The sequence below is a fragment of the Anoplopoma fimbria genome, chromosome 21, assembly GCF_027596085.1.
Source record: "Anoplopoma fimbria isolate UVic2021 breed Golden Eagle Sablefish chromosome 21, Afim_UVic_2022, whole genome shotgun sequence".
Lineage (NCBI taxonomy): Eukaryota > Metazoa > Chordata > Actinopteri > Perciformes > Anoplopomatidae > Anoplopoma > Anoplopoma fimbria.
This window is the reverse complement of record NC_072469.1, coordinates 4,762,802-4,787,788: the sequence shown is the minus strand read 5'-3', so window position 1 is coordinate 4,787,788 and position 24,987 is coordinate 4,762,802. Positions and strand designations below refer to the sequence as shown.

General features: G+C 38.6%; 4 protein-coding genes across 4 annotated transcripts; all 4 read left to right on the top strand.

Moving 5' to 3' along the window:
* Window positions 1–195: 195 nt before the first annotated feature.
* apodb (apolipoprotein Db) lies at window positions 196–4,557 on the top strand. Its single transcript, XM_054623280.1, has 5 exons — window positions 196–265; window positions 1,704–1,836; window positions 1,919–2,040; window positions 2,782–2,867; window positions 3,914–4,557. The coding sequence occupies exons 2-5, from the start codon at window positions 1,726–1,728 to the stop codon at window positions 4,144–4,146; spliced, it is 552 nt and encodes a 183-aa protein (XP_054479255.1). The 5' UTR covers window positions 196–265; window positions 1,704–1,725; the 3' UTR covers window positions 4,147–4,557.
* A 430-nt stretch (window positions 4,558–4,987) lies between these two features.
* On the top strand, window positions 4,988–7,414 carry otos (otospiralin). Its single transcript, XM_054623376.1, has 5 exons — window positions 4,988–4,999; window positions 5,294–5,355; window positions 5,507–5,574; window positions 6,096–6,119; window positions 7,227–7,414. Exons 1-5 carry the CDS (start codon window positions 4,988–4,990, stop codon window positions 7,412–7,414), a joined length of 354 nt encoding a protein of 117 aa, XP_054479351.1.
* Window positions 7,415–9,256: 1,842 nt separating this feature from the next.
* On the top strand, window positions 9,257–14,189 carry cops9 (COP9 signalosome subunit 9). The gene is made up of 3 exons (XM_054623223.1): window positions 9,257–9,427; window positions 10,622–10,694; window positions 13,984–14,189. Exons 1-3 carry the CDS (start codon window positions 9,365–9,367, stop codon window positions 14,019–14,021), a joined length of 174 nt encoding a protein of 57 aa, XP_054479198.1. The 5' UTR covers window positions 9,257–9,364; the 3' UTR covers window positions 14,022–14,189.
* A 3,166-nt stretch (window positions 14,190–17,355) lies between these two features.
* Window positions 17,356–24,625, top strand: and1 (actinodin1). Its single transcript, XM_054623375.1, has 8 exons — window positions 17,356–17,428; window positions 20,329–20,373; window positions 20,757–20,902; window positions 21,894–22,310; window positions 22,910–23,164; window positions 23,272–23,478; window positions 23,710–24,204; window positions 24,237–24,625. The coding sequence occupies exons 1-8, from the start codon at window positions 17,356–17,358 to the stop codon at window positions 24,312–24,314; spliced, it is 1,716 nt and encodes a 571-aa protein (XP_054479350.1). The 3' UTR covers window positions 24,315–24,625.
* Window positions 24,626–24,987: the final 362 nt, after the last annotated feature.

Genomic DNA, 24,987 nt, shown 5'->3' with positions numbered 1-24,987 from the left:
CATAATAATGAAACATTGAATAAGAGTTTGCTTAAAAATACAACTGTGTGATAATGGTTAAATATTTGATTCGGTCAATTCCCACAGTGTCTGCATTTTCACAACTGGGAATGTCAGCATGATGACAATTTAACTAATGAGCAGCCTCGTGGTGTGGGAGTGATGTAACGTGAACGTGAACACACTCCCAGTCTGTGTTTGTCCAGAGAGCTCGAGACAGTCCACCAGACCGCCACCTGAAATCTTCAACTCTCATACACCTGAGGTAAGAAAGTTTTACATATTCTATATATTATAAAATGTTTTCTCTCCTTTGAGTCAAATTGGGACTAAAATCAAAATGTTGTTGTTCAACCTTGTTGTACAATGACAAATAAAAACCTTGTTACCTTGTAAATTTGTATTTTACAGCTTTTTTTCATCATGAAGATCAAATCCGTTTATTCATTTTCCGTAACCTGCTTATCCAGTTAAGGGTCGCAGGGGTGCTGGAGCCGATCTCAGCTGTCAATGGTTGAAGGCAGGGTTCACCCTGGACAGGTCGCCAGTCTGTCACAGGGCTGACATATAGAGACAAACAATCCGTTTAGAAACTATTAAATATAATGATTATGGTTATTGTTATACAGTAGTATCTACTAAAAGCAAGAATCATATAAGCCTGAATGAAGGAATAGCTGTTACGTGATACTGGAACAACAGGTTAGGCAACGCCTGATGTTGTGTAAAACAGAGGGCTAAACAGATTGTACTGGCATGTTTTTCACAAAACCTGAAATCCTGGTCAACCACATCTCTGTGTCACGCTATACACCCTAAAGAGAATGCAGTTAAACCATGGGGACGTTTGGGTTCAGTTAAGTCAAAGGTTCAACTCTTTGATCTGAAAGTATCGCAGCCTGCTAACAGAAACATCCACATACAGGTATACTTCTCAATAACAGCAATAACAGCTTGGTGTGGATTGACAGATATTACCTTAACATTAATGGAAACAAAAAATGCAAATTATACAAATTTCCCCATTAAAACCTTGAATTTCAGTTCGCCACACCAGTCTAAATGAACATCACCCAATATGTTAGTACAGAAAGTTATTGAATAACTATTATTGAAACTTAAAATTATAACCAACATCTTTTACAATTACTTTCTAGTTGTATTTAAAACAAAATTATTATAATCTATTATTTCGAACATAAAGGCTGTGTGTGTGTACATAAAGGCTACACAAAGAAGTTTGACTTTGTTAGATTTATTGTGTGTAGTGTAGGTGATTTATTTTTTACAAGACGTTATATTACACTTCCATTATCAGACTCACAATGAACATTTTTAAAACATAAGGATCACAAAGGACATTCTGTTTTTCATTCCATGCATTCTTCTGATTTGTCAAACGCCTGGTGCCTAATTACTCTTTACTGTACTTACGCACATTTTTAAATACTTGACTACAATTCAGGTGGTAATGTTGTCCTTTTTACTCCATTACACTTTTTTGATATATTTACTTTACAGATTCAGAGTAATGCTTGAAAATGTAATCAACAAATAAATTCTAATATCATATAAATACGACTTTATTGATTGACATCAACACATCAATCATTTATAATCCAATGATATAATATAGATTTTATTTTGACATTTTACATATTGAGTACTTTTACTTTTGATACTAACTTAAATCTTGATGTTAGTACTTTTGTACCTTTAGGAAATATGTCTGCCGTCTACCTCCTCCTCCTGCTGCTCCCTCTGGTGTCAGCACAGACCTACCATTGGGGTCCCTGTCCTAATCCCAAGGTGCAGCCCAACTTCAACCTTCAACAGGTAAACGCACATAAAAACCATTCATTCACACACTTGAAATGCATTGAACTACGCTGAACTGATGAACCCTCTCTGTTAACAGTATCAGGGCAAGTGGTATGAGATCGAGAAGCTCCCTGCGTCCTTTGAAAAAGGAAAGTGCATCGAGGCCAACTATGCTTTGAGGAAAGATGGCACCATTCAGGTTCTGAACGCACAGTTATAGTGAGTATGGAGGGATTTTGATTTTGATTTAATTTAATTTGTGTTAGTGATTCTGCCTTGGAAACAAACCCACTAGTCTAGTTGGCTACAGACTCTGAGGAATAATTCTATTGAAGCATTTTGGGAAAGATGCTCATCCAATTTCTTACAGAGAGTTAGATGAAAAGATTTATACCAATCTGTGAAGTTATTGGTGAAAGTGACAGGAACTCTGCTATTTTTACGTAAATCAGGAACACTTAATACCCTAATAATATGCTTGGAATACCCTACCAAGCCAGATAAGTGGAATATAATGGATGGATGGATGCAAAACAATAAAACAACAAAGATAAACTCAAAGAAATGTACCCAGGTTTTACTCAAACTAAACCATTTCACTTTTCATAGTGAGTCAAGGGTAAACTGACCTTTTTTCCATGAGACAGAATGGCACACACCCAAGCTTTTGTGTCAACTGGATCACACTATAAACATAAAAGGAGTAATAATAAGTTAATTAATGAATTACTAGTTATGTGGACACTGATCAGATGAACAAAGGCCTTGTGCTGGCACACCTCAGGGTGGAGTGTGCTTATAGTCAAACAGACTGTAGACGAAACCTTCTCTGTGCTGGGAGATGGTTGACGATTGATTCTGTCTTTCTGATTGCTGATCGCATGTACTTTTGCTGATTTAGTGTACTCCTCATGTTAGTTTGATAAAGTGTAATTGTTTCTCTGTCTCTCTCTCTCTCAGTAAAGGGAAGGTGAGTGTAGCAGAAGGGACAGCGGTGATTCGAGACCTGAACGAACCTGCCAAACTTGGAGTCAGCTTCTCGTATTGTGAGCACTCTCCTCCATCTTTGCTGTTGTCCTCCTCTTCTTCTTGTTCTTCTTTGCCAGTGTTGATGTCTTGTCTTGCTTTGTTTTCTCGTTTTACGTATAATGATAATTATATTGTTAAAATCATTCAACAGTTCCTTAAAGAAAATGTACAAAAAAACAGAAAATCGAACAGAAAAGTACTTTTGTGGGAAGACTTTCCATTCATCGCTGTATTTATTTCAGCTCGTCCTGCTTAAAGAGAATGATGATATATCGACGCATGATTCAGCAGCCTCAGTGCATTTGTAATGGCAATGACAATGAGTCTGTCTGTGACACATGTCATCATCTATTCATGTCCTCACAGTTATCAGTGGATGTTTATGTCCTTTTTTCAGCCAATTTGAGCATTACATCACTATAATGGTAAGGCGATATTTCTCAGGCAGGACTTCCAGTGTGAGAAATGGTGAATGAAGATGTTAACAAATTAGCATTTAGCTCCTCAAGGCTGCTAGCACGGCTATAGACACTTATTCTTTGGTATTTTTATGCTGTTCCGTATCATCAATATGCAGATGATACTGTAATTTATATATGATGTAATCTGAAAGGAAATGTTTATTTGGACCTTCATCCCAATATGTGTCCAGCACAGAAAAAAACATTGCTGTTAGTTCTGTGTACAAATGTCTCAATAGTTTTGCATATGCAAACTAAATAAAAAAGTATAAGTTCCACTCAAAGATAGAAAAACAGACTTTTATTTAACTGCTTAATCCTTGTGTGGATCATTAAACAATCAAGGTGCATTTCTCTTTTAGCTCAAAAGGGTTAGGATACAAGTTGGTCAATGTAGTATGATGTTCCAGATCTTGACTTTGAGCTAGCAGTCCTTTCTCTGTGATTCTCTTAGCATTTCATGTTTTAAATCTTGCTCAGGCGCCTCTGTTTCATAGTACATGTAATTTATTGTGTTGCATTATTTATTTATCAAATAATTTTATAAACTCTGCTTTACAAACACCTGCTTCTCTTATGTCTCTTTGATTTTTTTCTCCCAGTTTCGCCCTACTCCCCTTACTGGGTTCTGACCACGGACTACAACAGCTCTTCCGTCGTGTACTCCTGCACCAGTATCTTAAACATTTTTCACATCGACTTTGCCTGGATCCTCAGCCGATCTCGCTTCCCACAACCGGAGACCGTCGAATTTGCCAAAGATCTGCTGACTAACGAAGGGATCGACCTGTGCAAGATGAAGCCCACAGATCAGAATGACTGCGGGGATAATTAGGGATTCACCTGTAACTAGTCACAGCATGGGGCAGGGCTCAACACTGAATCAAAAGCATTGTGTAATGCAATTATTGAGCCAACAAATCTCAGTAAGGTTAGCTTTGATTTGCAGTTTTCATCCATCATCATCCAGTCCTCATGTTGTAAATATGTCCTCATATCCCTGACAAAAATTAGTTAAATCTGCTGTGTTTACAGATAATAAAACAGAAACAGCATTTATAAAACCTACAAATAAACACCAATGCTCAAGGAAGTCTCAAAAGTATATTGTATTGTGATATTAGAGACATGTTATATTATGTGTAATAATATACTACATATTCTAGATGTGAAACAAGCATATTTGTGGTGATTGCACAAAACTTGTGTGGTAGTTATCTGTGTATTAAACCTTTATTCATTAAGCAGATCATTGTGTCACTCTTTATTTATGTATTTACTATCAGTGAGCAACAAGAAGAAGATAGAAGTTTTCATATATTTGCTTATATATTTCCACAGTGAGAAGATATCCAAAAGTTCCACAGTAACTGTAGGAAAAAAAAGTTATAGTGAATATCCTTAAAGTAGTAGAATAAGAGATTTTTATCCAATGACAAAGAATTTCACTGTGAAAATTAAGCACGACATTTAGCCAAAGACTGCTCATTGACCAACAGCAGAGAAGTCAAGTTGTACTGCTGCTCTGATCGTGTGTGTTCACCTTTCAATAAACAAACCAAAACTGATTTGCAGAATGGAGGCTTGAGCAAAAAAATTCTCAAATAGTTGGATTCAAATTGGTTTGTCTGATTTCTTTCTAAAATTGTAACTCTGATACTGCCAAATATGCACTAATGCTAAAACATGTAACATTATGAGAGGGAAATATGTGCACCTACAGAAAAATAACAAAATGCATGGACAGATCATCTGGAAATATCATTCAGTATATCAGTATATTCTGGGCAGGGCTTGGCGCTGTGTGTGTGTGTGTGTGTGTGTGTGTGTGTGTGTGTGTGTGTGTGTGTGTGTGTGTGTGTGTGTGTGTGTGTGTGTGTGTGTGTGTGTGTGTGTGTGTGTGTGTGTGTGTGTGTTTGTGCACTAGCGTGTAGGTGTTAGGTGCAGGTCCACTGGCTCCTACTGAGCCCCCCACACAACAGACCACAGTCAACCAGCAGAAGAACAGCAGCACCTCTTTGCACGGCTTCACAAATCATTTACAGGTAAACATCTTAATATCATTTTTACTCTCACAAAATTGTGGTAGAAGAAAACATTTTTTTTTTTAGGAATTAGGAACTATTATACTCTTAGTTCTTATGGACTGACCGGTGCATTAAAACCAATAGCATCATCTGCACTTTTGTTAATTTAGGAGGGAAGATGAAGCTGTTGGTGTGTGTCAGTGTTCTCCTCTGCCTCTTTGCCTGTCAACTCAGTGGTGAGTGGTTCCTCTTTTTTAATCTGTAAATTATACTTCAGGTTTAATATTCACATGAATGCTTTTTGTAACTGAAGTTAAGTTGTTTGAATGTAAAAAGATGTTGTTGTGAAGTAATAAAAGCCCAATTTGATAAATATGTGCATAGCTGTGTATGAACTATGTATGATTTTCCCAGATGTGAGAGTGCTGCATCTATATGAGAGAATTTGTTTTTGTTTTTTGGCATGTGTACAAAGAGGACTCTGTGAAATGCTTCAGACTGTGTGTCTCTGTGTGTGTGTGTGTGTGTGTGTGTGTGTGTGTGTGTGTGTGTGTGTGTGTGTGTGTGTGTGTGTGTGTGTGTGTGTGTGTGTGTGTGTGTGTGTGTGTGTGTGTGTGTGTTTATGTTCAGAATCGTCAGCGCTAATATTTGTGGAGGGAGCAGGTATCCTGCGCTTGAATCCCGTCTTTGTGCAGAGGAAGCCTTGGAATGCTTGGGAATGTTAATTTTTTTCCTCTCCCTCTCTCTCTCCTCACAGAGGCCAGAGTCATCCCAGAAGGAGGTACTATATACAAATATCACATCTCCTTTTAGCTGCCTTCATTTTTTGCAACAAAATGCAAAATGCCAGAGCTATATTATAGTTTTCAAACTCTTGGAACTAATGACATTGACACAATGGCTTCAATCTGAAGTAAATACACATTTAAATACTCAAATCCTCCGAAGGGCAAATTTAGTTTAGTTTAGTTCACTTTAGTTTATTTTTTTTTCATCTCATATACAATCACATAGACATATTTTTTTTATTAAAAACAATAATAAAAACAATAATAAATATGTCTTTGTTAAAATTATGGTACAAATTTATAAATAATATAATATTGTAAAAACAAAAGTCACTCTTTCTGTGCATATTTTTTGGCGGATGATATTTTTTCTCATCAAGAAGAAACCCTAGCCTCAGCCGTAAATATAAAGTATAGGTGTCAGTTTATCAGGGATCAAAGGGCTTATTATTAGAACTCCCACCTTAAAGAAAATATATATTTTTGACGATTGATCAGTATTCTGAAATTCAGAGTGTAGCCAGTGTAGAAATACAAAAGTATTAGCATTAAAATAATGTGTTCATCACTTTAATGTTGCATCTTATAATTACTTCATATACTGCTGGGTAGCTTAATCCATAATAATACATCATTATTTATTAGTTGATTTATATTTTGTATTAATAATCTGAATCTGCAGAGTAACTAAAGTTATCAAATATAGTGGTGTAAAAAGTACAATTTGGGCTTCCAAATTGTAGCGAAGTAGATTTTTGTATTTCATAGTATATAATAAAACTACTTAAGTAAAGTACAAGTACCTCAAATTTGAATTTGAGTACAGTTCATGAGTTCTACATTCCACTGAATAGGAGGTGTGGCTCTATATTCAGGAAAAACTTGCTCTTAATGGTTTTTCACCTATATAAGCTGCATGTTCACACCCTTTCTCTGAGGGTTGTGTAAAGGCATTCCGGAGATTTTTCTCAACACACTGACTGAACTAACTGAACCTGAACAATAGGCAGATCCAGACTAACTAATAACCAGTGGAATATGGTTTATGAAAGTATATGAGAGTAGATTTATCATATAAGCTGTCTGCTGTGTGTCTTTAGTGCCTTATGACGAACCACCAGCCGTGCCTTACTGGCCCTACTCCACCTCTGACTTCTGGAACTACATTGAATACTTCAGATCCATCGGCGCCTACAACCACATCAACGAGATGGCCCGGGCCTTCTTCGCCCACCAGCACCTCGGAGACACCCTGGGATACGAGACCAATGAAGGACACGAACACTGAAGTGGGGCTGGAAGGAGCCAGGAAGTGAAAGAGCTAATGTGATATCCTGCATAAATACAAAGGGAGGCATTTATGAGAAAGGAAAGATAACGTGGAAATAATTAAATTGATATGAAGTAAACATAATGAGGTGAATACTTTGTGATTTTTTTCTATAGTATATCACATTATAGAGCGTAGTCATATGTATGAAATACAAATGTAGAGTATGTAGCACTTTTGTAGGTGATTGTATGTTATCTTCATGTAATGCACCACAAATAAATAAAACATTTTTCAAATGTGTAATGATGTCTATAACATTTAGTTTTTTTTCCTTTTCTTTTTTCTTCTCAATCATCAATTTCTCTTTTCCTCTGTTATACTTTTTTAGGAACTTATGAACCACTTTCAAGTAATCAATTTAAGTAAGTTAATAAAAAATGAATACCAGTGTCTTTATGACACAAAGAAAATCTGTTAAAATTACATTTTATATTCCAAAAATATAAATATTCATACATAAATATTCAAATTACTTTTCATGTTTTTCCACTATACATCCTAATATATACATCTATAATCAAAGTCAATATAACTGACAACTATACTGTTGCTAGGATACATTTTGAGAAGAATTAAAAAAATTTCAATTTATTTATTTTGTTGGTAATATAATTCAAATAGAGTAAGCCATGCCCTTTTGCCCCATGCAATGCATTGTATTATTAACTTGTTAGTATAATTTATTAATATAGTATTATCCTTGATTATAGCAACATTGATAATGCATTTTTTGTTTCCAATTTTCTGCATTATTCCAGAAAGAATGGCTTTACTCACCACATTAACATCCTGTAGTCAGATAAAATACATTTCATTTAAATTTAATTTTTTATTAATTTATATTTTTAATCTGTAGTTGTTGCATTCATAGGGACTTGTAGCATTACTTTTGTGTAGGAGTAAATGCAGGGGTACAAACCCAAATCCCCTTAGTCAAAATCAAACCCGACTTATTCTCTCATGCACACATAAATGCACACATATGAATTTACACACACACACACACACACACACACACACACACACACACACACACACACACACACACACACACACACACACACACACACACACACACTCATTCACATCTTGACTCATTGCATTTTTTTCCCTTTGTTTTCTTGTTGTTTATAATGTATTATTATTATAAATCATATCTTGTAAAAATGCTTTTTCAACAATATTTCATACCATATGTATTTTCTTTTTGTATTCGTTATAGTATTGTGATTTTAATATTATAGAGGTGGAGGCTTCAAATAAGCCTCTTCCTGCACTGTAATATCATTTATCAATGTTATTTGTTATAAGATAAGATAAGATAAGATAATCCTTTATTAGTCCCGCAGCGGGGAAATTTGCAGGCTTACAACAGCATAGAGTAAAGTGCACACAAGAGACATAGTAGAAGAAGACAAGATAAAAAATAAAAAATGAAAAATAAAAAAAAAAAAACAAGTATTATAAATAAGCAATAAAAAAACAGTAGAAAAAAACAATAACTGAAATATTATATTTACAGACAGAGAAAAAAAAAAAAAACTATTTTAACTATTTTTAACTGTTTTAACTATTATTGCACAGTGTAATGTGTAATGTATTGCACAGGTTTTTATTGTCATGATATGTTATGTTTCAATTGTGCAAATAAACTAAACTAAACTAAACTAAAATTGAGTTAATATTGTAAACTGTTTTCATGGTTAATACTGCAGAAATTAATTTATCAAACTAAACATTTTATTAACAAAAAACAAAGAGCGGAACTAATGAAGCCAGCTCGCAGACTTAGCCGAGCACAGTTCAGTGTTGCACACGTTGTGTTTACGTGTGTCAAAGCTAGCCCAAGCTAGCCACAAAGTCTCTCTTAGCTGCTCGTTCCCGCTGAACTGATACCGAAACACGATGAAGCCCGCAGTGGACGAGATGTTCCCTGAAGGAGCCGGACCCTACGTGGACCTGGACGAGGTGCGTTCAAAGATTTTAAACTAAACCGAAAAAAAACAACAACACAGCAACAGAATCTAATGCTAATGCTAGCTTAGCTCAGTGACGTCACAGGTGTGATGTTCCAAATAACAATGCAACAACACAGTCTGTGTGCAGCCTCTCTGGGGGGGAAAGAAGCATAATAATGATAATTATGCATTGTATTTATGTATTTATAATTGTGCTTTCACTTTCACTACCAGGCTGCATATGCAGTCTGACAAAAATAATATGTAGTATTAACATTAAAGCCCTCCATGATGCACAGCTTCTTCTTCTTCTTCTGTGGTATTGCAGTGTCTGCTGTCACCCTTCTGTGTATTTCATTACTGCAGATCATGCCTAATATTAAGGTTTTTTTCCCCTTCTCCATAAAGCACATTATCTGCCCTACAATCATGTGATTTATTTTGTATATACTTCAGATTATGTCTGATAACCTTGGTGAATGTGGGGAAGTTACTACTTTTCTAGGATTTACATTACATTACATTACATTACAGTCATTTAGCAGACGCTTTTATCCAAAGCGACTTACAGGAAGTGTATTCAACATAGGTATTCAAGAGAACTACTAGTCACCAGAAGTCATAAGTGCATCTCCTTTCTTAAACAAGCATCTAAAAGCATAAACCAGAGCAAAAGTATAGTGCATAAACAAACTAATACGAATACAATAATTGCAACAAACTAAACTGAATACAATAAGTGCAACAAACTAGTACGAATACAATAAGTGCAACAAATATAGTAAATAAGTGCTAAGTGGAAGGCTCAGGGTAGTACTTCTTGAAGAGGTGAGCAAAAGATATAGTGGAATACATATTCTGTCAGACTGCAGTTTCAACCTGCCACAAAACATATCCTAATAATGCACAGATGATGCCCCACTTCCAGAAATCATTAAGTTATAAAATAAGATAATCCTTTATTAGTCCCGCAGCGTAGGGAATAGTGCAAACAAGAGACATAGCAAAGAACAAGTGTAAAACAGTAAAGAATCCACAAAAACTGAAATATTATATATACAGACAGAATAACTGTTATATTTTTGTTATCACATTGTCCCCTAGTAGCTTCTTTATCCCTACTGTTCACATTTAAAGTAATGTGTGTATGAATATGTGATTTTGCGAATGCTTTAGAACTGGTTGTACTGCTGTGTGTTAACAGGCAGGAGGCAGCAGCGGACTCCTGATGGACCTGGCAGCCAATGAGAAAGCAGTGCACTCGGATTTCTTTAACGGTCAGCCACAGTTTGCTCTCCTTTTTTCTCCCTAAATTATAAAATTTGCATACACTTGGACGAATATTTGTTCCTCTTAAGTCGTCTGTTCTTTAGATATAGCAGCAGAATATGTCAGCAGGACAGCATACAATGAGGAGGAAGCTTGAAGAGTGGAGCAGAAATCAAACAGAAATCTTTTATTCTGCACACAATCCAGAGTGACAACTACTCAAAGGAATACGCTTAAATTCCTTTATCTGTATCACGACTGAACCTAGAATGATTAGACACATGACGTGATGCGACAAAAGAAGCAGAAAGATACTCTTTTGTCTCTAAGAGTCATATCTGATGAAGAAGTGTGAGGTGAAGAAGTAAAAACCCCTCATGTGCAAAGTTACAGCAAGTGAACCATTATGATTTGTTTCAATCTGTCCACTTACTTTATTGCCCATATTTGTCAGCAGACAGTCACGATTTTAGACTTTAATGGCTGTGTTTACATGCATTTAACTTAACTTAACATTCCAGATTTTTGATAGTAATGTCATATCTGCAACATCATGTAAAGGAGAAACACTGTTTCCTGTTTAATGATCAAAGAAATAACAAAACCCTAGTTAACACACATACATTTATTTTTTCAGACTTAAGCTGTAAAATGAAACACATGACAGAACTGTGCAAACACTTGAACGCACTAAAGCGAAAAATCTGTAAAGCATCTTATCACCAGGAAGGATTGTAATGGAACATACTATCTTGAATACAATTAAAATATTCCCCAAAATTTGAAGAAGGGACATAAAATAGTAAAGGGGAATAACCAGATTATGGAAGGCCTGCATGGTAACTGGTTTAATGTTTAACTAGTTATGGTTTAAGCATGTTCTCCAGTTTCTTGCCTAAACCTCTCTGCCTTCTGAAATTAACCCTCCCAAACCCTGTAAACACATTACATTACATTACATTACATTACAGTCATTTAGCAGACGCTTTTATCCAAAGCGACTTACAGGAAGTTTCACACATAAAAAACAAACGCACAAAAACACTAGGCTAATCTGTTTTCCGTCTTCCAGCGTCGGCTTCGGGCAAAACTATTTCGGCTCAGCAGCACATGACTTAGAAAGAAAAGAGCTGATTGTTAAAAAGGAGGGAATGAAAGAAGAAAAAAAAAGAGGGGAGCAAAGAGGAGGATGGTAAAGTGAGTTTTATAGTCGGTGTCAGACTGAAACTCAGCGGGACACCTCGCCAGTCAGCTGCTTTAAAACACACAAACACACACACACACACACACACACACACAAACACACACACACACACACTCACTGTGGTTGTTAACACTGCTAAAACTGCCATTCAGTGAGTTCTAAGCTTGTGGCACTAACAGGGAGTTGGGTCCTATAAGGGCCCTTAATGCTCCTAATGTGAAACGCCATGTTTCATCTGTAAACAGACACAGCTGGTGCACATGATAAGACTGACATACAGTGTTCAAAATGATGCAAGTTAACGGCTCATTATGTCGTGGTATGTGAATGCAGATAGAGAGCTAATGGGTAGGGCTTTCCTCGACCTAGAACATCTTAGACTAACACTGAGTTTCTCCTCAAACAATCACACAAAACCTGTGTTTACCAGAGATGTGCTCATAAGTTTCTTGGAAAAAAGTCATTCAGCATAAAAAAAAAAGCATAAAACATGACTAATCAACTAAAGAAGTCTTAGTCGACTAGAATCAAAACAACTGCTTAGTTGACAAACCGACTCTAAATCGTTGTTATAGCCACTCATCTTTTTATATGTGCAAACCAAACATGTCCGCTAATTAGAATCAGGTTTGAACATTTAACAAGAGGTGAGCACGGAATAGAAAAGTCCAAAAGTCTTCTGTCTGATCATAGAACTCGGGTTACCATTTAAAACCTTTATTTGCTTTCAAAAGTGACCCTTTGGTTAGGCTTTGTGAGCTCAGGTTGTTATTTCCTCACATGGACATGACAACGTTATAATAAGTTGTAGTAAAAGGTCAGCTTAACGGTGTGAAACATGGGACATTTCTTAACCCTGTTGTGAATAAAAGAAGACTTCCAGTCCCTGGTGCTGCTGCGGCTTGTGTTAAAAGTTGCAAGGGGTTATGGGTAGCCGAGGGGCTCTTTGACTCGTGGCCTGTCCCTTATTAGGCAAAAACAGGAATGTCCTGTTGCTAGAAACCACTCAGACATGAAAGAAAGAGTTTCTCAAACCTGGTAAATCTCGATCACTTTCAGCCTTTGGACATTCTGGCAAATATATGTAAATATATAAAATTTGACTATACGGAGAACTACTTGTAGATATTAACATAACTCCTTGCTGCAGACAGCTCAAAGCCCCTCGAGGTGATTTGTGATACTAGGCTTTATAAATAAAACTGACTTGACTCAAAAGGTCAGAATATCATTTACATAAACCACAAACTCACATCTTCTGTTACAAGGATGAAAGTGGTCAAATTGAATGTGTGTGTCTTTAAGGAGAGCCTGGACAAATCCAAATAAATAAATAAGCCCCTCACAGTTTGTCGAGGGTAAAGTTGTTTATTTAAATTGTTTATTGAGTTTATTGTTAATTGAGTCTAAAATCCAAAGATACTTTGATATCACAGAAGACAAAGAAAACCAGCCGTTTGAGAAGTTTAGTCAATTTTGAGCATTTATGTTTCACAAAATGACTTAAATGATAATCGAAACATAATCAGACGATTATAGTTGCTGATTATGTTTCTGTTGATTTATTAAACCACGAATTGTTTCTGCTTTTATCACCAGAGCTTATAAATGCAGTGCTTCATTGTGTGTACATGCAAAGAAAATATGCAGAAAAGCTTTGAAAATGTTGTGCTACAAGAGGATTCAGCCTCCACCTCTTGTTTATATAAATGTATATTATTATTATTATTATTATTATTATTATTATTATCTTGTGTTGTGGAGAATTTCATCATCTGGAGACGTATGTACCATTATCTTTATAACACAATGCTGACATATGTGGATTGGCATGTCATCAGGTCTTGTGCAATTGGCTACATTTTTTTTATTGCAAGTAAAAGACACTCTGGATAAAAGTGTTTACCAAACCTCTCACAAGAAGCTTTAAGGTTTAAACTCAGAGGCTACAATTTAAAGAGACATGATATATTGCATAATTAGCTGTAAATGTAGGGGTTTCTGGGAAACAGCTGGACTAATTCTAACCCTGTTCTCGTCCTGTTTGTCTCTTTTCTTTCCGTCCTGTATCCTTTTGCTCTTACTGCCTGCAGACTTCGAGGATCTGTTCGATGACGATGACCTGCAGTGACGACATCGTCTGACCTCCTGTGTGTTTCTGTGAACGTGTACATACGAAAAGCAATCATGAAAATGGGCTCATTCTGACTACAAGTTCTCTCTTATTTGTACAGCCCCCTCCTCCCTCCTTCATGTCACTCACCACTGCACTGAAATAAAGATTTTTTTTTTGTTTTTACACAAAAAGAAGCTGTCTTTGTAAACCAGGTGTCTGTGAATTCTGAGAATCCCCTTACATTCCTGCTTTAGAGGAAATTATGAGTATGGTTTTGGCGTCGTCGTGTTTGAATCTGCTCCGGTTTGGATTGTAGGTTTGTGGGCTCTGTGAAACACCTGTTAGCAAACTTAATTACATACGAGATACAGTGTTAACATGACCGCTAAATGTTCAGTTTGGGTCCAGATGGGACAGGAAACGCACCGTAAAAACATGTGGAAAGGCTTAAAAAGAAAACAGAGCAAATAGAGCTCTCATGTGTGGAGGTATCATGAATATAGAAATAAGCTGTGATTTGACTTTGAATCTCTTCATATGTTTCTTCAGTTATTTATGCTGACTGTTGAATTAACTCTTGAGTGAAAATGACATTTTAATGTATTCAGTTTTGACTTTCCCTGAGGTGACGCAGGCCCACATAAACCGGCTGCATGTGTCGGCCTAGAGATAAGAAAAATAGAAAGAAACTTCATATTTACACCATGCATGTCCATTAGACTTGTAAACATGTTGCATAACTTACTACTGGCAGAGAATGATGGTTGTTCAGGGCACGTGCTTACACTTTAAAGAAGCTACAGTTCATGTTCAAAAGTGTGGATGCCCTGAATATCTCATTCCTAAACCATGCACATTAATCAGCTGCTTAAACAGCCTCCGCTCCTCTAGAGGGGGTTTCCATATGATGAAGGAGCCGGGATGCAGGGATTTGCTCCCATTCAGCAACACAAGCATTAGTTCAAGTGGACCAACTCACAGCCAGCTTCTCATTCCATCCCAAAGGTGTTTTGAAGGTTGAGGTCAGGGCTCTGTGCAGGTTAGTTTATTCACAACAAACTGGGAAAACCGTTTATTTTATGCACCTGACTGTGAACCGGGTTGTCGTTGTATTAATCCAGAAAACGGCCTCCCCCCCCAAAACTGGTGCCAAACTATTTGAGGCACACTGTAATCTGTGTTTCCCATAAACTCTTAAAAAGGGCCTGAAAAAGGAATTTTTTTAATCCATTTGCTTTTTATGAGATTTCGCCACAAACACAGACATTTCTGGCAAAATTAAAGCAATTGTATTATTTCACCATCCCGAATTTAGAACCACAATGTGATTATAGTCCTGATGAAGGTGAGTTTTGAGTGTTTAAATCTCGATGTATAACACAAACCTTAAACTCTGATTGCTTATTTATTCATGAATATTCAATGTTCCTGAGAAAAACTTTTTAGTGTCTTTCTATGATTTTCCTTTATTGCAATTAAGGGGCCGAGCCGAAACTTTGACTGAACTTTAACAATATCTCAGTGTACATAAATAGAAAAATATATAAGTTTAGCATCTGTGTCTGGCATAAGAGCCAATGCTCACAAGGTGGCTACTTTCTGTACATCCAAAAATATCATCCAAAAATAATAGAAAACTATATCTTCTCTCTAAACTTTAGTACGATTATGTTCATAAATGAATTTTGTCCTCAACAAACATGATTTATTTTGGGTTTAATGACTTTTGGTTTGAAAGAGCAGATTGCAATTTTGCCGTAAACTTGATAAACCCTCTTCAGACGCCGGCCTGGACACAAACCTCATAAGTCTACAGAGAGTTATAACGAAGTTACAGGCTAATGCTGTCATTTGTGCTGATATTGCATCACACATCACAGCTCAGAGACCCATTCAAATCACGGTGTGTGTGTGTGTGTGTGTGTGTGTGTGTGTGTGTGTGTGTGTGTGTGTGTGTGTTACAAGGCTGGCATGCCTGAACACAGTTAAACTGGGGAGGAAACTGTAGATTATCAAATTCCTCATGTGTAGACCAGCTGTCCTGCATGTGTGTGTGTGTGTGTGTGTGTGTGTGTGTGTGTGTGTGTGTGTGTGTGTGTGTGTGTGTGTGTGTGTGTGTTCAGGTTTAAACAGAAGCTGTGGTTTGGCCCTCATTGAGGGTCTCTGAGAAGTGCTTATGTGGCACCTCAGCTCTCCTTCATTATTTCCTGATGTTGTCTTTTCTTCTGTTCCTTTCTGTCTTTTAGGTTTTTTTTCTTTTAGGAGTGATTGTTGCATCCATAAACGACCCAGTGTCTGATTTCTAACCTTAAAAGTGAATTATTGATCAATCATGTTAAATCAAGAAACGCCACTTCTACAACATCTCACACCGCTTCCCTCCACGTCTCCATCTCTGCCCCGAGCCCTCCCACCTTCTCTCTCTTCCTGTCTTTAATTACGGTGCCTCCAATTGGCTGGAACTTTCTGAAAGATCTAACCAATCACGCTTCTCGTTGAGGTGTTCCTTGACCCCCCTCAGGTGGTCCCTGTTTGCGTTTTTTCCGTGTGAGTCTTAATGAACGGGCTCTGTTTAAAACCTTGCCAGATTTCCTCATCGGGGCAGACTGTCAGAAGGGCCTCAGGGACCGGTTGCACCAGGAACCTCTACGATATACGCACACACACACACACACACACACACAAACACACACACACTTAGTGTTGGAGCCCAGGTGGACTGAGTCATCATCGGCTTCATTTGAGTCCACATCTGGATCCGCAGACAGAAGATAAGATAACCACAGGTAAGAGACTCAAAAACAAACACTGTGGTGATTCTGCCCATCTGTGTGTTTACCTTAAAAAGGTACTTAACGAGGGATTCAAGTTCAGGTTACAGTCAAGTTTGACCGCTGAACAACACCTGGTTCTGTTTTTACGACAGCAAAACCAACAGCTTCAGGAGACTTTGAGGTCTAAGGCTCTGGGGTTGTAATTGGGTTGAAAATCTAGTTTCTGCACTCTTGGAGGTAACAAACACTTCTTTTTTGGCTCTTAGTCTTGGAAGATCTGCGTTCTAAAGTTGCAGCTGTAGGGAATTAGTGAAAATAGCAAGACTATTAGATAAAGATACCATTCTACTACATCTGGTTAGGTGAAGTCTAACCTAAAATGTATAAGAATATGGAGGTATCCATGTAAATTTTGGGACTTTGCTATCATTTTTGATATTCCATTGGTGACAAAAAGTTGACATCTGGTAAAATCTGTTGTGTACTAATATTTCAAGGCATAAAAGTGATGGAAGAAAGTTTTTTGTGAGCAGAGCATCATTCTGAATGTTGGTTTCTTTGGCAGGAGAGGAGTCATGGCTGGAAGGAGGAGGACCAGTTTCTTCGGTGTGTTCATCACAACTCTGCTGGCTGTGATTCTGCTGCCCGGTGAGTACAGAACTCAGACTGCAAATATATTCTATTACATGTAAAAGAGTTGAAAATGTTATTCAATTAAAAGTTTGTTAGTATTGTCAGAATTGTTTTTTCTTAAGGTCTCAAAGGAAGTACTCACTGCAGCAAATGAGCCCCAGTGGGTGTTACTGTTGCAGAGAAGGGTTTTATTCATTGTTTCAAATCTAGTTATATGTATTACAATAAAAAAAAGTATTCATTTATTTATTTAACCTTTATTTAGCCAGGATAATCCAATTTATATTTTGAATCTTTTTCTTACAAGGAGGCCCTTGCCAAGATGGCTCCTTAAAAGTTTCACCACATAAAAACACAGATAACAGACTTAAGAATTCTCATAAAAGAGAAGACAGACTTAACACAAACCCAAAAAATAGCATCAATAAGAGAATTTCAAGCTTCAAAACTTGTCATATGTTTTGTATCTTAATCTGAAAAGCAACTAAGAAAAACAGCTGTTAAATAAATGTATTGGAGTAGATAGAACAATATTTCCCTCAGGTATGCAGTGGAGTAGAAGTATAAAGGGGAATGAAAGGGAAATACTTAAGTACACAACTTGAGTAGATATACTTAGTAACTGACGACAGAACACGGGTTCTAACATTTCAATGTCCAAAATCAAAAATATAATTAAACAGAAACTCATCTATGTGGTTCGGCTCATTATAATACTGAGTGAATGGATGGAGAATAAATAATTAGGTGACGAATATTTCAAATTACCACCCTGCACTATGACCGAGGATGAATCATTCAACTCCTGTGTATTATAAAGGATGAATTGAGTCACATGTCGGCTATTAGCTCTGATTGTACAGCAGTAATGGGTCCTTTCTCTTCAAAGCAAAAAAAGCCTAGTTAGATTAATTACCATCATTTAGAGATTTTATCAAAGTTGGCATTGAATGATGAGCCTATGTAATGTCTTTTTAATGATTTAGATTCATGCAACTCCAAAGTGCTGGAGAAAAGGTATTGTGAATGAGTAATTATGAACTCAAACATGCAGTAATTTCACATCATGCAAAAATGACAGCTGGTTAGTGGTAATCATGATGTCGATGGAGCCATTCATACATACATCATCCACAGCATGCATGTTATAATCAGTCTCCATTTTAAAGCTGCACTCTATAGATTTGTGAGTCAAAGAAACCTTAAAATAATTACACATAATCTGATTTTTCCAAGTAGAGAAATATGGTTGATGTTGTGTTTTTGCCAGTTCTGGAAAAAAAGTGTTCAAATATTTGACTTTATGTTACTTGAAATCTGGATTTCAGGACTTCTACTTCAGTAAAAGTACAAAACTATTAGCAGCAAAATTAACTTAAAGAAGAATTCCTTATTAAGCAGCAGAATCCCACCTTGTCAGTGTGATATTATATTATTATATTACCATTACAATGTAGCTTTAATCTTAACTATGGCTCTCATATGAATGCAGTGGAGTAAAAAGTACAGTATTTAGAGGTATAAAGTAGCTTACTAATGTACCTATTACTTTGCATCTCTTTTAGCTGATAGATTTTATTTGTCATCATCCACAAAATCATTTGCTTGTATTCATATTTCATCTCTTATTTATTTTCTACCTCCGTTTGCTTGGTTACCTTGATTACCTATCTTATTTAAAACTCTTCATAAATCAATTTTACTTGCGTCACAGCGTCACCATCTACAACTCAAGGCTGAGGTGTTAGTTAGACTGCGCCGGGTCACCAGTTCACGGACACGTACTCACGTCATCGTCAACTGTAACTGTGCTTCATGTATATCATAACGTGGCTGTGTAGTCATATATCATATATCATGTACAATGTTTCAACATAAAGACAGGTTGCTTCTTCACCACCTGTTTCCAGTTTGCTCGCGACGTGACTGACATATTTACAAAGGGGCGAGTCCCATCTTTGCTTTGAAAATGTTTTTTTTGTTTTTTTATTGCACTAGTTGAAGGGGGGTAAAAAAAAAAAAGCATTAGTAGGAGCAGACTCTTTCATGTAAAAAGAAAAATGAGTACCTGTCAGCATCACCACCTCCTCCGCCCTCTTAAACCTCTGCTGTTTCCAGATGTGCCAGCCTGTTTTTTTACAGGCTCGTAAAAATCTAAACAGCGGATACACTGAGACAGCATCCTTTAGCCCACCCCCTCCCTCCTCCACGTCGCTCCATCACCTCGGGTCACCTTCATTCTCTCTATTTGCCTATTTTTTGTTATATTCTGTTTCTCTCTGCTAATTCATACCTTTGCTTTGTTGCCCTTCATGTTTGACCTTCCACGCTACAGTGTGCATCACATCTCTCTGATTAATCCCGTCAAAGCTCATCAGAACTCTTTCTTTTGATTGATGTTTTTCTACATCCGACACGCGTCACATAACCCTGAATTATCCCCTCTGGATCTCTCTTTTAAACCTGTCATCTGCTCCCCTCTTGTTCTTCCTCCTCTTTCTCCCTTCCTCCTGTAAGGCATTAACACCCTTTCCCTGTGGAGATGAAAGACACCTAGAGCAGAGCTGAATCCGCTGTTCTCTTAGCTGCATGTACGCACACACATACACGTGTGTGTGTAGTGTTCTTTGAAAACGCAGCGTGGGGTGTGAGGTTACAGGCTCACCTATAAAATCTACAAAGAGATGCAGTTGCCAGCGTTTCAGGCTCAGGCAATTACCCTTGCCCTATTTAATGAACAATATCTGCCTGTAAGTGTTTGAGGTTTAATGTCATACATTATCGCTTATGAATTACAGACACATTTAAAAAGGTCAGAAAAGAAAGAGTAAGCAATTTCCAAAACTTAATCTCGACTTCAGCAACTTCTAGGTTTCACATCTGTTTTTGCTTTTCTCTGTTTGTTTTTTTTATAGCATTCTTGTCTGCCGGACCAATTGTGCAAAAGCCTAAAGGAGATGGTAAATATGTGTTTTTTTTTACCTTAAGCATATACTTAGACATTAGTGTTTGTTTCTGCAGAGTAAATTAACCATGAGAGTTAAAAAAATGAGTCCACGATAAAAGTGTAACACCCAAACTCATCACTGCACCTCACCTTGCTTCAGCATCAACACTTAGCTCTGATCAATATCTAATGTGAGATAGGACCAATATTCTTGGCACGTAAACACATTTGAAGGCTTATCAATGATGTCTCACCCCCAAATATAACAAGTTTGATGTCTTGAATAAGTTGTTATAAACTTTAAAAGTTACTAGAAAGTCCTTGAACTTGATGTCCAAGTGAGCACAAAAAGCCTCGGGATCAGGAGCGGCTGAACTTTTCTTTTTTTCCTCTCAGCGGGAGAAGGTATCCAGGAGAGTGCTGGCGCTGCAGAGTTTCACAGGAAGCTGATCCGCAACCGCAGGAACATCAGCTGGTACAAACAGAACTCTGACTTCTGGGGCTGGTACAAGTACTTCACTGAGAACGGCAACCATGAGGCAGTAAGTACACAAGCACACGGAGAAAACTGACATTTCACCTAAAGTCTTTTTAGCACCAAACAAAAGTTCCTCTGTTACAATGAATTCCAATAATACAGGCTGCTCTAGTCAATATTTCCATATTAACAATGAGGCAGATAAGATGTAATATGAAAGAAGTCACTCCTACTGATAAACCCACAGATATCAGTCATTCATCTCCGAAATTCCCCCAAATCAATGAAGCATTTTAGCATCTTTAAGCTCATTTTTTTTTATGGCCAACAACTCTCATCAGTGTTGTTTTTAGACACAGCAGGTAGCTGTTTCTATTGATAAAAGCACTGTACGCTACTTGGTCAGCATTAGACACAATGAAGCAAATAAATTACCCTACTTAAAATCATTTTTAGTTTCTTTTACATTTTCTTCTTTAACTTTATGATAGATAATGTAAATGTTTACTACTACAAAGCGCTCTGTGCTCTACTTTCTACTTTATTCAGGCATGAGGTGTGTCTGCAGGTATTCCTTTCAGGCTGCATAGAGTCCACAGATCTTTAAAGCGTTCCTGCAGCATTATCCACTTCTCCACTATCCATCTGTATTCTCATTTTTCCATCATGCTGTTGGTTTTTTGCTTTTAAAACTTAGTATTATTGTAGTCAGTTTCAATCAAGCAGCAACATCTTGGGCTTAGAGATGAAGCACACGAGGAAGTGGCAAAACTGCAGCTCCTCCAATGGCCACTTGAGACAAGCTCCAAAACGAGTCAATCCTTATAGACGACCATGTTAACATTTTTAAACTTAAAAAAAAGAAAGAAATATTGCAGCCTGATACTGTTTGGTCTATATCGTGAATTTTAATTGACTGTTTGAAATTTTACAGCTGCTGTGCCGACTTTTAAGCCTACACCTGGTTATTTGATAATAAATACTATTTGGGATTTCACAAGTATTGTTTCCAAAACAATGCATCAATGTTCCAAAAACTCATTCTCTCCACTCAGGTTCAGGAGATGGACCGCATCTACCTGGCCTACCTCCAGAACAAGAACCGTGCTGAGGGACGTCGCTCCTACAAGGCCTACTTGCGCCACCTGGGGGATGTCTACAAGTCCTGCTCCGACTCTGACGACCCCAACTGCGTGGCTTCCTACACCAGCAGGCCCAAACCTAAGCCAGAGGCCCCCAAACCGGCACCTGTGAAAACATGTGACCCCACCAAGGACGCCTACTGCCTGTATGCTGCTTTGGTCCAGGGCAAGAGCCCCTACCTGCCTCTGGTGCTCCCAGCAGCTGCCACCCCCGCCCCGGCACCAGTGAAGGCCCCAGCGCCAATGTACGTCCGCTCCGCTGCTCCGGCGAAGGACCCCCAGTCAGGGTATTACTACTACTCTCCATCCGCAGCCTCCTTCCTTTCCAAGGTATGCTTCCAGACAGTGTTTATACTCCAATGTATTGAAGAATTCAGTCTAATATCACCTTTTGGTTAGAAGTATATGATGCATCAATTACATTTAGTACATTGCATGCAGAGAAATACAATATATCAAATTCGTAGCACAAATATCACAAAATATTGCAGATAATTTATTGTTAAGCGATGCAAATCAACTCAAAAATGTTTCTTAAGACTACTCTTAATATGACCGTATACATTTGAGGGATTTTAATATATTTATTTATGAATAGATTGAGGTCGAGCAATTTACTTAACCTCGGGCTGTTGCAGAAAAGATTTGTGTCTAAAAGTTTGTAGGATTTGAAAATGTTGGACTTTGGTGACCCCTTGTGGTAGTTTTAAGGAAGACGCAGTGACCGTGTTTTCCAATTGATACAATATGGGAATGCTGAGAACAAAGGGAGGAAAACAACAACAATTGCCTTAAAATGTTAACAAAATCCCAAACTTATCTCATCAAACCTAAGTTTAAACAAGATAAAAAATCTGCATACAGTGGCTTTACACCACAAGATCAATAACATCATGCCGCCATTTCTGCCTCTATTTTTCATGCATTAGGAGCAGAAGGCTGAGCTTCTGCGTATCTGCTCCGCTGATGATGTGGAGTGCCTGCAGTACCACTTGAGAGCGGCCCACGGGTATGCACCCTCTGCCGGACCCCCGCCTTCCTACGCCCACCTCGGCTGTGACCCCAGCAAAGACCCCAACTGCAAACCCAAACTGGTGCAGAAAGCCCCATCTGGTCTCTACATGCAGTACCCCAACTGTGATCCACTCCGGGATCCTCGCTGTGCCCACGCTGCCTCCCTTGCTGTAAGCTTTGTTTTATGATAGCGATAAAGACTTTGTGTTTGTGTTCTTATTTGCATCTATGCATTGATTATAATGACCTCTGTTTCTGCTTTGATGTGTTCCTCCAGGCGCCTCGTGCCCCTAACACTCCTGCCGCCGCTGGCCCTGGATCCTGCAACCCTCTTTATGAAGAAGGCTGCAACCCTCTAAGTGCCACCAGATTCGCCTCCCCTCCTGATGCATACAAAAACGAGGAAGAAGACGAGGCTGCTGCCATCCGTGCTGCTCCTCAGGCTGCGCACAACGACCCCTACGCTATGTTTAGGGATGCTGCTGCTAATGCTAACAGAGTCAATGATCCATATGCTATGTACCGCCAGGCTAGCGCTCCAGCTTCTCCTCCAGCTAATGACCCATATGCCATTCTGCGCAGATTCATGTCCCAAGCTCAAGGTAACAACCCATATGCCACACGCATGGAGGCTGCTCCACGCATGGAGGCCGCTCCACGCATGGAGGCCGCTCCAGAGGCCAACCCCAACGATCCTTTCTCCGCGATCCGTGAGGCGGCTGCTGCTATGCATCGCCACGGTAATCCCTCCGCCAGGCAGCAGTTCCCTTTCTCCAATCCCAATTATGAGGAGCCAGCCCAGGAGGAGCGCCACCCTCTGGGCCCCCCGGGTAAAACCAAGGAGGGCCACGACTGCTTCATCGGCTACGATCGCGAATGCTACCCCGTGAAGCCCGCCGAGCCTCGCTCCGGAGTTCACCGCCACATCCCCTACCCCGCCGAGGCATACGAGCCCCACCTGAACGCCGACGGCAGCCGCAGCGGAGTGATGGAGCCCACCAACCCACACTGCGACCCCGAGTACGACCGCGACTGCCGCCTGCGCCGCTACGAGCCTCAGCCCGAGGCCCAGCCTGAGCACCACGCCGAGGAGGACCACAGCCAGGGGGCAGCAGAGAGCCAGCAGCAGCCGGAGGAGCAGCACGAACAGGAGCAGTACGAGCGGAGCCCTACCAGAGCGGCCAGGAGGAGCCTCACATGTCCTACCAGCAACTCCCACAGGGTATGCCAAGCATCCAGGACATACTGAGGCGCTACGGAGACCAGTACCCTGAGCAGGAAGATCACAGAGCCTATTCAGACGACTACCGCAAGAAATAAACATGCTATCACACACATGCATGCAGATGGACATGAATACACAGTCCCATGCATTCTTGTAGCTTAGCCATTTACCACCTCATGCAATACGCAGTAAGTCCTACCAGGACCAGATAAGGGACACGAGAGAAATCTATGGACCCAATGAGCGAGTACATCCACATTTACCTTCCAGCTGAAGGAGCACGCTCATAAAGCCGAGGGTGTTCAAGCAATGTTTTCATCTCTTAAGCTGCTTTAGACCTGTTGCTTTGGCCTATTGCCTCAAACCACTCGAATGTGTAATAACTTCTCAATGCTCAGCTTTCTTTGTTTCCATGCATTTGTTTGTTAGTTTTTGTCAGTGATGGAGTATGTAAAGATTTTTTTTTCTCATTTTGGATGTTCTAATAAAAAGCTGTAAAAGCTGTTTTTGTATTTCATTCATTGGATCTTGACGCTTGACTCAACTTGATTGCCTCGACTCAACTCAACCATAATGAGTCCACTGACAACTGAGTTACAAAGCACCAACATGTTTCTATTTAGGTGCTACATTGATCTTAAATATGTAGGTTGATGTGGTCTCATCACTTATATAATTTCTTGATTCTATATCAAGGCTTTAAGGTCAAGTGTGTAGGATTTTGGGGGATCTTTTGGCAGAAATATACTAGTATTGTCATCTTAGAAT